This window comes from Serpula lacrymans (genome assembly GCF_000218685.1).
Source record: "Serpula lacrymans var. lacrymans S7.9 unplaced genomic scaffold SERLAscaffold_6, whole genome shotgun sequence".
Classification (NCBI taxonomy): domain Eukaryota; kingdom Fungi; phylum Basidiomycota; class Agaricomycetes; order Boletales; family Serpulaceae; genus Serpula; species Serpula lacrymans.
In genome coordinates, this window is record NW_006763295.1 from 2,860,907 (window position 1) to 2,874,085 (window position 13,179).

Below are 13,179 nucleotides of genomic sequence, written 5' to 3' on the forward strand. Positions count from 1 at the left end.
CGTAATTATAAGAGCCTTTTCGTTCTGGTTCATCGTCGTTTGGAAGTTAGTGTGCTCAGAGCCCTTTGGGAGAATTTGCTTGAGGAAGCTCTACAAAATTATTCTATCGCGGGGCTCAAGGTAGACGCAAGCTCCTATTTTTTTCAAGTCGTCTGTTCAATGTCAGATCGCAGTATCCAGTTCCTCGTAATCGTTTCCGCTGTGCCTCTACTTTAGAGGCTGTGATGGACAACATGGTGCAGGTATACACATAACAGCATCTACGGAACAGCAACGAAGGCTATTTCCAGAAAAACAGTAGTAAGAGGTGAGTCTAGCTCCGCCAGTAGAGGAAAGAGCTTTTTTGGTGCGAGTAACTGGCGAGTAGCTGAAGAGGCCATAACTCGCATTTGATCTGTCAATATTTCGACTGAAGATAATCAGAAGAATACTACTTTCTTCGAGGTTGTCAACGGTTTTTCACCAAATGCTTTCACCACTCCGGAACGTTGCCCCATTCTGATATTAGCGCGACGCTTGACTCCTTCCTTACTCATCTCCTCCGCATCAGTTTCACCAGCTCGCCTCTTGAACATATGGAAATCATCCTCATCAGCCCCTGCATCATGCCCAATTCCGAGGAATGCTGCATTGTTGTTTGAGGTTCCTAATGTAAAGGTATGGTCGTAAGTTTGAGGCGAATAATTAAGGATGAACGCACCCTCTTTTCTAAGACCACAGTTCTTTGCTAAGTGTGTGGTATCGCCGCAGAGCTTGCAACATCCACCATCTGGATAGATCCCTCTCTCTTTGTTCTTTGGGCATGAGGAAGCCAGATGTCCTTTTCCTGAGCATACGAAGCAAGAAGCAAAAGGGAGAGGATTTAGCGGGTCCTCTGGCTTTTTACACCGAGCAAGATTGTGCCTCGACGATCCACACCTGGACAAGTGTCATGATAATATATCACCAACACAGTGTGCATAAATACCGGTAACATATTCCGACTATCTTGTTGTTTTTTCTGCCTTCAGTTGCTGTAGGGCAATCCCTGGCTGCATGCCCTTTCTTGCGACATGCAAAACATATTGTATCAGCTTGACGTTCTGATATTCGTTTTTGACGTCTGCTCTCTGATCCACGAGCGGCGTCCCGCTTCTCTGCGAGTGATGCGTCAACGGCAGGTTTTTGAGGTTGCCCGGGATGGCTTACTTTTAGAGTGTTTTTGCTCAGCCCTTTTTTGCAATTTATTGCCTTCAGCCGAAGTTGTAGCTAAAATTTCTTCGCGTGCATCTGGTTGCCCACTGTCCTCACGATCGTCAGCCTGTGCCAGTGACTTCTTAGAATCGTCGCTCTTGGACTTTAGGTTATCTCCATTCTTTTTCGACTGCTTTGATCTCTTGCGTTTCTTGTTGGGAGGAGATGCGGGCCCTTCAGCCGCCGGGGATCCGTCAATGTTCGTGCTTTCGTGAACGGCAACAATATCTGCACTGGTTTTGTCTGTGTCGGACGCAGCTGCTTCTGGCCCACCTCCATTGAAGCCAGCCTCGACATACGTCCGCTTTCGTCCGAAGTTTGTAACTCTTGTCATCCCGCCTGTGTAGAGAAGTTATATCCTACCATCCCCATCACAGAACCAATTGCAAGATTAACGCTCACCAGCAAATCAAGTCCGGATTTCAAGATACGACAGTTATTGCCGCGTGGTCACGGAAAACAACTGTGATAGAACGTCCGGATATCCGGGCCATCCGGGCCACTTGCGAGAGAGACTGAGTGACGCGGAACAGTACGTATCTCGTATGTACGTATATCGATACTATCATAGCGGAAGAGCAGCGCGTCCTCTTAGTGGAAATAAGAGTGAAATACAGATAACAATACAGTGTGACGAATTGAGCCCTAATTATTACATTATTCATCTAACTTCCAAGCGTTATCCTTCACCAACTTCTCTCGCTCCAGCAAATATTTCCCTTGATTGATGGGCTCACAGTGTGAATTTATGTATACAAAGCACTGACACTAACCTTCTTTGTATTTTTGCGAATAATCGGAGGCCTTATGATAGTACCAGCCTAGACGGTCGTTGCATCCAACACAAAAGACATCGGCAACGGTGTGCACACCAGTCCTGTATAGTATGGTCTTTAGTACGTTGATGAATCGGCGGATCCAAAAAGGTCACTCACAATAATGGACGGTCTTCCTTCTTTCCAAGTTTGACATTGACCGCAGAATGCATCAAGCTAGGAGTTATTGGCATGTAGGAACTGAAAGTGGGTGTGAACGCATTAGATGGATCACTCACTAGCCTCTACCCTCCCTCCCAGAGAATGATTTACTAATAAGCTCGTCCTGGAGAGCCTTGACTGAAATTAGGAATGGTCATAATAAAGGGTGCAGACGGCGACTGACTACCACCGCTGAACACTGCGCGCATGAGAATGTCGCATGATCATGATACGTCGATATAACTTGAGTCTTGGTGTCTGAAGTAGAAGATGCCATGAACGTATACCTTCAGATTTCCGTGCTTATAACCTCATCGAGTCAGGAGAGAGATGACCAGGCGTTGGACAATTTGCAGTACCGCAACGATAGTGAAGCTGAACTGTACAGAATCGGCATATAGCGCCGGAGCTGACGTTAACCCGGCCGGTCACCGGTCACTCCTATTGTTCGGTTCCACTATACAATGATCATCGATCATCATCATGGTATCACGAGAGCTGGGATGGCCCAAGAACCTTCAACGTATACTAGTAGCTTCTGTTCAAATATGGGATAGTTAGCCCAGCTGGTACAGTGCTATTATCATCCCTCAAACCACGATGTCTGCACCATCGTTGCCCGCACCTCGTCGAATCGTAACCACTCACAATGAGCAAGGCCAAGCCGTCATACAGACAGACGACAACGTTCCCTCTGAGGTCAGTAGTCGCCTTTCGTTTCGTCGCGGAGCATCTCATTCGTATCAACAAGTCAATGGCAGGTCTCGAGCATCTTCGGACGGGCACCTTTTGGGTCACATCTGATGGTCTTCCCACAAAAGATAACAATAATAAGTGGGTCTTGAACCAGTCTCTGCAGCCGTTCAAGACTAAAAAATGGCCGTTATAGTGAGGACGGTGCCCGCCGGAAGGTTGGTGGCTTAGGCCTTGTCCAGCCAAAAGGAACAAACTTCAAATACACTGATCTGGGTCCTGGCGCTACAACTCCAATGGTATGTATAAAGCTGATGTAGTGGAATGATGCTGATACAAAGACCATAGCATCGCACCACTTCTGTGGATTATAACATTTTAAGCAAGTCAACTAACAATTTCCTTCTCTCGCTCAATCTGACGTTCATTATAGTTCAAGGTGAACTCATCCTAATAACTGATGACGGAACGGAAAATCATCTCGCAAATCCTGGGGATACGGTGATCCAGAAAGGGACGATACACGCATGGAGGAATCCCGGAAGTCAATGGGCAAGATGGGCGACGGTCCTTGTCGACGCAGATGCAGCAGTTGTTGATGGTAATATTCTGGGTGAAGTGTTGCAGTAAGACTGCTACAAGTTTAGATTGCTAGGGGTGTCGCTATGACACTTATAATTGAAATCAATCACTGAAGATTCACAAAAAGCCCGCCGTCCACAAGAAGAGAAGCTCCAGTTACATACTTGGCCAAATCACTGGCAAGAAAAACTACAGGCCCTGCAATATCGTCAGGAGCTATGTGTAAAAGCAATTAGGCCAGAAGTATATTTCGTAAACTAATGCTCACCGCCTAATCTGCCTAAAACTGTTCGTTTTATCATATTTTCTCGCTTTTCCACATCACTAAGGTCGTCTTTGTTGATATCGGTGGCGATCGTACCAGGAAGTACGGCATTAGCACGTATGTTATACTTACCGAGAGCCACAGCACAGCTTTGCATCAGAGACAAAATGCCAGCCTTAGTGGGGGTGTAGTGGCTTTACAACAGGTGCTTGAGAACTTTGTACTTGAAAGTGAGATAGCGCTTACCATTGCATTTCACCACCGACTAACGCAGAAATAGAAGCTACACCAATAATAGCCCCACCTTGAGGAATTTGGTTCTTCATCACGTTTGCCACGGCTATACGGGGACACAGATAATGTCAACGGACGAGGGGGCGTGGAAAAGGCTAAAGCACCTTGCGTAATGTAGAAGGAACCATCCAGGTTCACTTGTCTCGTTCGCTCCCAGACGGAGTGAGGCATGCTCAGAAATTCCGCGAATGGACAAATTCCCGCATTACTAACGAGTACATCTATTCCCGGGCATCATGATCTCAATTCACACAGTGGCATCGTTATGTTCGGGACTAACTTACCGATTCGTGAAAACGTCTGCAAGCCTTGCTCCACGATCTGAACGCGAGGAAGATATCAGCATGCCTCAACGTGCTTGACATGAATAGTGAACATGTAACTCGCCTTTGTGGCGGTTCCAGGATCCGCGATATCACCAGGTACAGCGACAATACGACAAGGCTTCTGGTTGATCTCAATTTCTTTTTGCAGAGACTCGATTTCGGCCTGAGTCTCAGGGTCTCCATAATAGTGCAAGATCAATCCAGTCGCTCCATGTTTAACCGACTCTAGTGCGCACGCTCGTCCAATTCCTCGAGACGAACCAGTAATACAAACGACCTTGCCTGCGAGTAAAGCCATCACGTCTAAAGAGTACTAGAAGAAGCTGAAAATCCAGGAAATGCTGCATCGTCTTAGCAATTCAAGGCATAGATAATATCTGCATATGTGTGGTGGTATGACCTCGAGAGATCTGCCCAAAACTACGGAGGCGGAAGGCCCGGTCCGTATTTTTAGCCGTCGTGACCTTCGGACTTTCACTCACTCACGCCAGGTATGTACTTATCAGTGAACGTGACCTATAGTTCAACGTCCCGCCTTTACTCCGGATTATGATTCGCCATACAGATGTGCTTTTAAAAGGAGAGGTTGGAATGGGTTAACTCCGCAACGACTATCGCATTTTACCAGTATGCCATCAGCCAGAATGTGTGGTTTGCATTCGATATGTGCTGTTCGATGAAATTCTGACGCTTGTGCTTGTGCTTGTAGTTTCTACGACGCCGACGCGGATTTGAGTCTTCTGGATGGCAAGAATATTGTTTTCTTGGGGTAGGTGGCCAGATGTTTTCTACACGCTACTTATAGTGATACCTTATCTGTAGTTTCGGAAAACAGGGTTCCGCACAAGCTCAGAATCTGAGAGACACAGGCATACCGAATGAACAGATAACTATTGCGAACGTAAAGGATTCTTTCGCCGATGAGGCTAGGGCTAAAGGTTTCAATGTCGAGCATGACTTTAGTAAGGCTGCTGAAATCGCGGATGGTAATATATATGTTTCAAAGCAAGGGCTCGAACTAATGGTTGTTTGTATTTCAGTCTTGTTCATACTCATCCCTGACCAGGTCCAACCCGGTGTCTTCAACAATAAGTTTTTTCCAAAGATGAAAGATACAGCGGTCATTGTGGTTGCTAGTGGCTACAATGTTTTCTTCAATTTGTTGAAATTCAAGCCTCAGCAGGACGTGGTCATGGTTGCTCCGAGGTAAATGAATTTGGACTTCAATCACCGAAAGGGAGCTGACTGTATATCCAGAATGATTGGTTCTTCTGTGCGGTCTCTGTACCAGAAAGGCCGTGGCTTCCCATGTTTCATTTCCGTGGAACAAGATGGGACTGGTAATGGCTTACCCATCGCTCTTGCGCTTTCGCGTGGCATAGGCGCTACGAAGGCTGGAGCTATTGCTTCATCTGCACGAGAAGAGACGGCGATGGACCTGTTCGCTGAACAAGCCCTTTGGCCTAACATCATCATGATGTTCAGGTATTTTGCACAGTTCGCTATCTTCACACAAGCGTATACTAATTCTTTTCTTTTGCAGGGAAGCCTTCAATGTGCTTAAGGAGGCCGGATGTTCGGATGAAGCTTTGTGTTATGAAATGTGAGTAGCATAACACTTTCGTAAGATAGAAGTATTAATGGGTAATGTCCTCATAATTCAGGTGGATGTCCAAGGAACCAGCTGAAATCTTTGAACGCGCTGCCGATGATGGTTTTATTGCTCAGGTATGGTACAGCTCCTGATACGTTCAGAATATTATCCTTTAACATACTATTACAGCTGAAACATCATTCTACCATTTCGCAATACGGTCAATTGAGTGGATCACTAAAGCTTGAGGGAACCAGCACCAGGGAACATTTCAAAGATATCTTGTATAACCAGGTATGTTTATTCCTCTTCCAAAACACGTCTGCACCGTTATAATGCATCCTCTTTGATCAGGTCTTGAACGGAAAATTCTGCAAAGCTTTTAGTCTAATTGAAGAAGACTTGGAGAAAGAAGGCGCTGAAAATCCTCTGAATGAACTCTACAGGCGGTCTGAAGAAACTGAACTGGCTCAGGCAGAGAAGAGAGTCAGAGCTAGGTTGGCTGAATTGCTATAGTAGAGCTGGAATCGGTTTTTCCCTGTACAACTTTTGAATGTATCAATATTTGTAATCTAGGCTAGGTTAGATGTGCGGCTGGATTTTTATTCGATTACTGCGACTAAGGCCTGAGGTTAGGGTTACATTATTGGCTTCACTGCGTCCGAGTCCCATTCGTTGTACTTTCCGTGCACTAGCGGAATCACCCTCACCATCAGGTTTCTACATATCATTTATGCATAGAGAATACGAAGACCTTCCACATGAAGTAGTTTTGTCCATACAGCGCGTTTTGCACATCAGTTCTGAGCAGCATGACGATCCTCTTGACGTCCTTTCAAATGACTTCAACCCTGTGGATATATTGAACGAGTATTTTCCAGATGGTACGCACATATGGATTGTAACAATCGCAACTAACTCCGTCAGCAGAAGCTTCGTTAGGGCAGATAGAGGCAGTCCGCTCACGCCTCGCGCAGAATGAGCGCGACCTTCAACACGAAATCGACTCTCTACAAGCAGAGCTGAAGCAGGATCAGGACCCAAGTAGGATGCAGAAAATTCAGGAAATGATATCTGTACGTATTTCTGGGTTTCTTGAAGTACAAACATCTGACACATGGACAGGACCTCTTAGGTCAAATGTCGCGTATCCGTGAGAAGGCGACAGAATCAGAAGCAGTCGTCAGAAACATCACGAAGGACATTCAAGTACTCGACCTTGCAAAGAGAAACCTCATCTTGAGTATGACGACCTTGAAACGCTTGCAAATGTTAGGTACATATTTTTCTGTCCTTTGTAAATACTCATCTAACTAAACAATTGTAGTTAATGCTATTACGCAGCTCGAGGATCACATTGCAGAGAAGCGATATGATGAGGTGGCACAGACGCTTTCAGTAAGTAATTATTCACGGTTATGTCACTTCTAGCTATTTTTAACATTACACTACAGGCTGTAAAGCAGATTTCTGCTACGTTCAAGCCCTACACGTCTATTCATCGCATATCGCAAGTATGGAAGAGAATACAAGAACTGCAAGGCGAAATCCGAGCTCAGCTTGATGTTGATTTCGATGCATTGTACGTCATCATATCACTACATCGAACTTTTCACATAGGTTGAATCCCAAAAAAGCTACCTTCAAAATTCTTCAAAACCTGTCAAACCGGCTGTGATTGCTGATGCGTGTGCTGTCGTAGACGTTCTAGGCTCAGACGTCCGCATTCATTACATAGACCGCTATGTAGCGCTAGAACTCAAAGAATATCGCAGAATATTCCGCGCGACAGATGAGGCTGGTCATTTAGACAATATCTCAAGGAGGTTCGCGTGGTTCAGAAGGTTGTTACAAACCCATGAAATTGAACAGGGTCGTGTTTTCCCCTCGGAGTGGAGGGCCGGTTGGCACTTGTGTGCCATGTTTACCGAAATTACGAGGTATTTGTCTGGCGTATTTCTCAGACTCATGCTTATGCTGTTTCACGATTGCGCCTAAGAGATGACATGTCTGTGCTGTTATCGAAAACGGGCTCTTCCCTCACCGTCAAGCTTTTACTGGACACAATGCATCAGACTATAGAGTTTGAATCTTCGATGGCGAAGAAATGGGCTACTCCGGTAGGTTGCAAAGCTGATTTAGTTAAAATCTACCAATAATATCTATCTGGCAGTTTGAGGATATACTTAAGGCTACTTCCTCTATTTCCTCCCGTTCACCAAAGTCTATATCTTCCGCCTTCGAACCCCACTTGGGTGTATTTGTAGATGCCCAAGACAAGTTGAGTATTATATTTTTTCTCATTCTCTTACATCACTCATAATCCCATTTGTGCACCCAGAGCTCTCTCTGACATGTTGGCGCCACATCGAAAACCATCCACAGCCAAGGTGGTTTCATCTACCGACGCGACACCAAGGTCATCCGTTGATGCAGGAGAAAATAATCCAGCTCCTATAGTAGTACTTCCATCATCGACAGAACTCTTCTATTTCTATGGTCAGACCTTGGAGCAGTGTGCAAAGTTGTCCACGGGCCAAGCTCTCTTTGATCTCTGTTCGTTGCACAAGAAATGGCTTCGAATATACGCTGGTATGTATGTCGTTTTCCTTATTTGTAAGCCTTTTATAATGTACCCTATCCCAGAGGATGTGTTAATGTCACGTTTGAAGCGGTGAGTGATTATATTACCCTAGAAACGGAGGTCGTTAACCATATGGCACTTGACAGTCATCCGAGTCTGGCTCGTAGGTCTGCAGATACGCGATATGATATAGCAGAGTTGAACCAAGCATGTCTGTTGATCAATACCGCTAATTATTGCCAAACGACTGCTGTAGAGGTTTGTCATTTCTTTGGCCGAAATACTGGGTTCTCACAAGGAGCAGCTCGAGGAAAAAATCAAAGAGAAGATCAATGAAAATTATAAGGAGAAGATTACGCTTCAGAATGAGTGCGATCTCTATGTCAGGTTTGTACTCTCGCAGTTGGTAGCTCCTCCGATTTTCATCATAGTGTAGTGTTATATCGACCGCCATACTTGTTCAGCTGAGAGAACTGGACTCGGCATGCGAACCTGCTTTCGGGGTTATGGCACGAACATCTTGGAGTAGCTTGAATCAAGTCAGCGGGCACTCCAGTTACGTAGATGAAGTTGTAAAGGTGACACAGCAGGTGACAGAATTAATTGCACCGCTGATCGAGCAGAAAAAATACCTGCGTAACCTTTTTGACAAGGCTTCGAGGTTTGTTTTCTGATCTTTCTATGGCTATCCCTATCCTTATATTTTTTCAGTCTTATTCTGACGAAATTCACGAATGCTTTGGTTAAAAGCCGACCTCTCAAGGAAATTGGTGCAGAGCAGGTGAGTGTATGACGATTGCAATTAACACCGACTAATATGTACCAGCTACTTATAGACCTACAGCTGATCAAAACTTGTTTAATGAAGTTACCAGATTCTCTTTCGACATCCAGGTGGGTTGTCTTAGTGATTCAAGTTGCGGGGCTCATCAGGTCCATAGTTATACGCGTAGCTTGACGAAAAGTACGACGAGGCTCGAAGCGTTGCTTAAGGTCATAGTAACACCAGTGGTAAGCCAATAACTTGTAAGGGCTCGAGCTATCTATCAAATCTTTTCGTTCAGGACCCTCCAGAGGGCTTTATCCTGAACTATACGCTGCTCATTGGCGATGCATCCTTTTCAAACTTCCAGAAGGTTATTTCTTCCTCCGTCTAATGCGATTGCTATTATATAACGCTTCGAGATCAGATTCTAGACTTGAAAGGAACATCCAAGGCCGACCAGAATAACCTGCTCGACTATTTCCTTACTATCACGAGTACCAAAACAGAATTAGAGAGCACATCTTTCCTTTCCTCGCTAGACATGGATCCTCCTACGACTGCTCAATTCGGTGTCCTCACAAGTCCTGGTTCGAGCCGCATCTCACTCCCACTCGCGAACACTCCTGCACCTGCTACCGGGGCGGCGGAAGGCATATTTGCGGCGATGGTGTCGCCACCAGTCAGTGGGCCGCCTACAGGCTCCAGTACAGATGGGCACATTGGCAAGGGTAATGAAGCACAGAAACGCGAGGTGTTTTCGGATATTCGGCGTTTTGTCAGTTTTGGACTGAGAAGAGATACTGCGACGTAGTGATAACGATACCAACTTGAACGTGCTTCATGTTGTCCAGTGGCTCGACGGTGCTCCGTAAAAGCATACTGAATTGTCACCGAAATGTGCTGGCATTTCCTGTTTTTGCAGACAGGCTGTGATTGATACAAAATAAAAAAAGCAATTGAGGAGAATAATGTGACCTACATGTAAAAAAATGGCCGGGATGCCATACTTGAATGCGTGTATGTGAGTGCATTTTCCTGACTATGTTACCATCCAAGCAGAAACACTGCCAGCTCACATGAGATTGATTGAACATTTGCTACGTAGTGTGGAAAAAAGCTCATTCCAAGGAGGACAATGTCAGAGCTGTGACCTTTGGAGTTGTTGGAGTTTGGAGTTTGGAGGTGCACTGTGGGAGCAGAAGAGAGTACGAGGTTGGGAGTTGGCTTAGCTCTCTTCTGCAGACCTTAGTGCCTGACTTGACAGAGTGAATGAGGGGAGAGTAGAGGATGAAAGGTGGAGAGGAGTAATGGTCCTTTGGAGAAGAACCGGAAGACTTAGAAGAAGGCTTGGATTGGAAGAACTAGTTGATATTTGAACTGCAGGAATGGAGTACATCAGCTACAGTTTTTATATACTAACAGAGGGATTGGAGTTTGTAAGGAGTAACCTGTAATGTAGGTACGGAGTACCATGCAAACAATTATCTAGCAAGGGGAAATCATATATGAGAGGGGTGTACCATAAGGTCTAGCTACAGAGTCCATAAATAAGAATGTGCAGAGGAAACATATGGCGGACTGGAGGTCTGGGGCAGGAGAATTGGAGTGGGTATCCAGAGTACCATATGGGAGCAAGGTACAGGACCATGCCAAGCAGGAAGAGCATAAGGAGCATAATACTGGGAAGACTGAAGATTTGGGAGTTTGGATTGGTTTCTCACTGTTTGGAGGTTCAGGTTTCCTGGCCTGTGGCATGAATATAACAGTATCCCCCCTCCTAGGGTCAAACCCTTGAGACCCAAAATTGTTAGTTTTGGTGATTCTGCACCTAGTTGTGCTATCTATTTTCTCTTCTTTCTAAATCACTTTCCTTTTTATTCCTTTTGCTCTATTGTTCAGTATTCACTGAGCATTCTATAATTTTGCCTTTGTGGCTGATTTGTTTACCTTTGTTTACAAAACTTCGGATTAGTATTGCAGATTCCAGTATTCCTATTCTTTAGTTACTCATACTGGACTCTAGGTACTGTACACATTCTGTACTCTCTGATAATAAAGTTACTCATACTGGACTCTAGTTCTGTCCCTGTTAGCTCTCAGCAAGTGGCTAGATACTTCCCAGAAGTTCTCAATTGAACAAAAATTGTTAGAATACATGACCCATATCATAGATTCCACCTTGAGTGGTCCATTATTTGATTACTAATATGTACAGCCATGCAGTGCCAAAATGTCAGACCACAGTTCAGCTACCTTAGCTCTAGCAAGGCAGTTGAGCTGTGAGTATACTACATACATTCTTATTTGATAGTTTACCAAGCAACTATGAAATGAGCAAGTGAATCAGCCTTAAATGCACAAAACCAAAAGAAAAGGTTTAAATGCACCCAAAAGAAAAAAATACTCCAATTGTGACAGGGATGGACACACAGACAAAGATGTCTGGCAAAAAGGTGGTGGCAAAGAAGGCTAAGGCCCACATCAGAAAAAGAAGAGAGAAAAAGCCAATACTGCTCAAGACTCACCTGATAAGGACAACTATGCCTTCACTTTATTCATAATCACATCAGGAAAAACAATTTTGCTATATAGCTGGGTATGTTTCTATAGTTGCTATAATAGCTATTCAATTCCTATTATAGCCAATAAATCTCTATGTGAAGCCTTATAGTTACTATATCAGCTATACTAGCTATACCAGCTCATTTATGTCTATGAGAACCTTTTTCTGATACTAATAATGATAGAATTAATGTTCACCAAATAGTTTGGTATGCTTACAAACTAGCCCAATTATTTAATAGAAATCTATCACGAACATCCAAAACATTTTCTGTACCCCAGTGAGCAGGCACTTGATCTTTTCCAAACAAAGGCAACAAATGGCAGCCTTGTCATATACTGCTCCACTTCAGTCACCCCGTATAGTTAGGCTCTTGGCCTGATCATGCTCACCAAACATATGGGGCTAAGAGCCCAGATTTTCATGGCCTACTACCACATATTAGGAATCAGACCTACAAGAATTAGGGACAATCCCATTGCTTTTTCTTGGAATTTGGGATTGTCCCATATGTAAAAATGGGATATTCCCTAATGAACCTCCAAATGGGCTGATCCCTACTCTTGTCACATGTAACAGGGTGGCAGGGGTCTTCACAGACAGGTGAGAGGATCAATGTTAATATTTGCTTCTATAATATAACACAAAATAAAAGCACTTATATTCATGTTATGAGTATACATTTGATAATTATCATCTTTATGCAAATTGTGACCATTACTACCCCCAATTCAAATCACTATACTCTAGGCTTCTAGTATGAGAAGGGTAGACCAACTACACTATACCCTTATGACCTTAAAATTGTCACACTATCATCAGACCTGTAAATCTAATTTATTTAAGGTGATAGTTACATCAAATCTGGATATAAAAACTTATGTGTGTGACAGCCAGTCATCTATATTGCCTATGTCACTTCAGATGTGGTGGGATACATGGGAAAATGGGGGCAAAAAACTTTTCACTTGGATACTTATACTACATTATATCTCTTGGCTATATTTACGATCTTGTATTAACTATATGTCACTAAGTTGGAAATATACTGTATATCTGGCAGCCTGTTTTCAGTGGGTATTTAAGAATACAAGTTAATGTGGCCTAGACATGATGGAAAATAAAAGAAATACAGATCTGGCAGTAGTATTAATATATGGTCCCTGGTATTCCAAGGAGTATTTCTATGTAGGTAGTGATGTCAGGATAATACTAAGATGATAAAAATTTTAATATTCTAACATCTCCTTCAGTGATGATTAGCAAATCTTAATTAATAGACTACCTTAACTAAAAAAACCA

General features: G+C 43.9%; 6 protein-coding genes across 6 annotated transcripts; 3 read left to right on the forward strand and 3 right to left on the reverse strand.

Moving 5' to 3' along the window:
* Positions 1–137: 137 nt before the first annotated feature.
* SERLADRAFT_466996 (uncharacterized protein) lies at positions 138–1,650 on the reverse strand (the record flags this gene model as incomplete). The annotated part of the gene is made up of 5 exons (XM_007318096.1): positions 138–646; positions 701–918; positions 968–1,136; positions 1,189–1,572; positions 1,636–1,650. The coding sequence occupies 4 exons, from the start codon at positions 1,565–1,567 to the stop codon at positions 420–422; spliced, it is 993 nt and encodes a 330-aa protein (XP_007318158.1).
* Positions 1,651–1,729: 79 nt separating this feature from the next.
* Positions 1,730–2,578, reverse strand: SERLADRAFT_466997 (uncharacterized protein; the record flags this gene model as incomplete). The annotated part of the gene is made up of 5 exons (XM_007318097.1): positions 1,730–1,952; positions 2,007–2,110; positions 2,169–2,225; positions 2,288–2,343; positions 2,395–2,578. 5 exons carry the CDS (start codon positions 2,485–2,487, stop codon positions 1,891–1,893), a joined length of 372 nt encoding a protein of 123 aa, XP_007318159.1.
* A 98-nt stretch (positions 2,579–2,676) lies between these two features.
* Positions 2,677–3,358, forward strand: SERLADRAFT_466999 (uncharacterized protein; the record flags this gene model as incomplete). The annotated part of the gene is made up of 5 exons (XM_007318098.1): positions 2,677–2,909; positions 2,962–3,044; positions 3,100–3,202; positions 3,252–3,289; positions 3,342–3,358. 5 exons carry the CDS (start codon positions 2,811–2,813, stop codon positions 3,355–3,357), a joined length of 339 nt encoding a protein of 112 aa, XP_007318160.1.
* SERLADRAFT_467003 (uncharacterized protein) lies at positions 3,345–4,703 on the reverse strand (the record flags this gene model as incomplete). The annotated part of the gene is made up of 6 exons (XM_007318099.1): positions 3,345–3,701; positions 3,754–3,944; positions 3,997–4,090; positions 4,149–4,265; positions 4,329–4,365; positions 4,432–4,703. 6 exons carry the CDS (start codon positions 4,666–4,668, stop codon positions 3,592–3,594), a joined length of 786 nt encoding a protein of 261 aa, XP_007318161.1.
* Positions 4,704–4,999: 296 nt separating this feature from the next.
* Positions 5,000–6,480, forward strand: SERLADRAFT_369384 (uncharacterized protein; the record flags this gene model as incomplete). The annotated part of the gene is made up of 9 exons (XM_007318100.1): positions 5,000–5,016; positions 5,080–5,139; positions 5,193–5,356; positions 5,411–5,576; positions 5,628–5,855; positions 5,914–5,973; positions 6,035–6,098; positions 6,154–6,258; positions 6,319–6,480. 9 exons carry the CDS (start codon positions 5,000–5,002, stop codon positions 6,478–6,480), a joined length of 1,026 nt encoding a protein of 341 aa, XP_007318162.1.
* A 37-nt stretch (positions 6,481–6,517) lies between these two features.
* On the forward strand, positions 6,518–10,125 carry SERLADRAFT_369385 (uncharacterized protein; the record flags this gene model as incomplete). The annotated part of the gene is made up of 19 exons (XM_007318101.1): positions 6,518–6,531; positions 6,706–6,848; positions 6,895–7,040; positions 7,090–7,240; positions 7,292–7,362; positions 7,419–7,546; positions 7,602–7,904; positions 7,964–8,084; positions 8,138–8,244; positions 8,306–8,556; positions 8,611–8,638; positions 8,695–8,806; positions 8,853–8,935; positions 8,985–9,209; positions 9,260–9,329; positions 9,375–9,442; positions 9,490–9,559; positions 9,613–9,684; positions 9,739–10,125. 19 exons carry the CDS (start codon positions 6,518–6,520, stop codon positions 10,123–10,125), a joined length of 2,550 nt encoding a protein of 849 aa, XP_007318163.1.
* Positions 10,126–13,179: the final 3,054 nt, after the last annotated feature.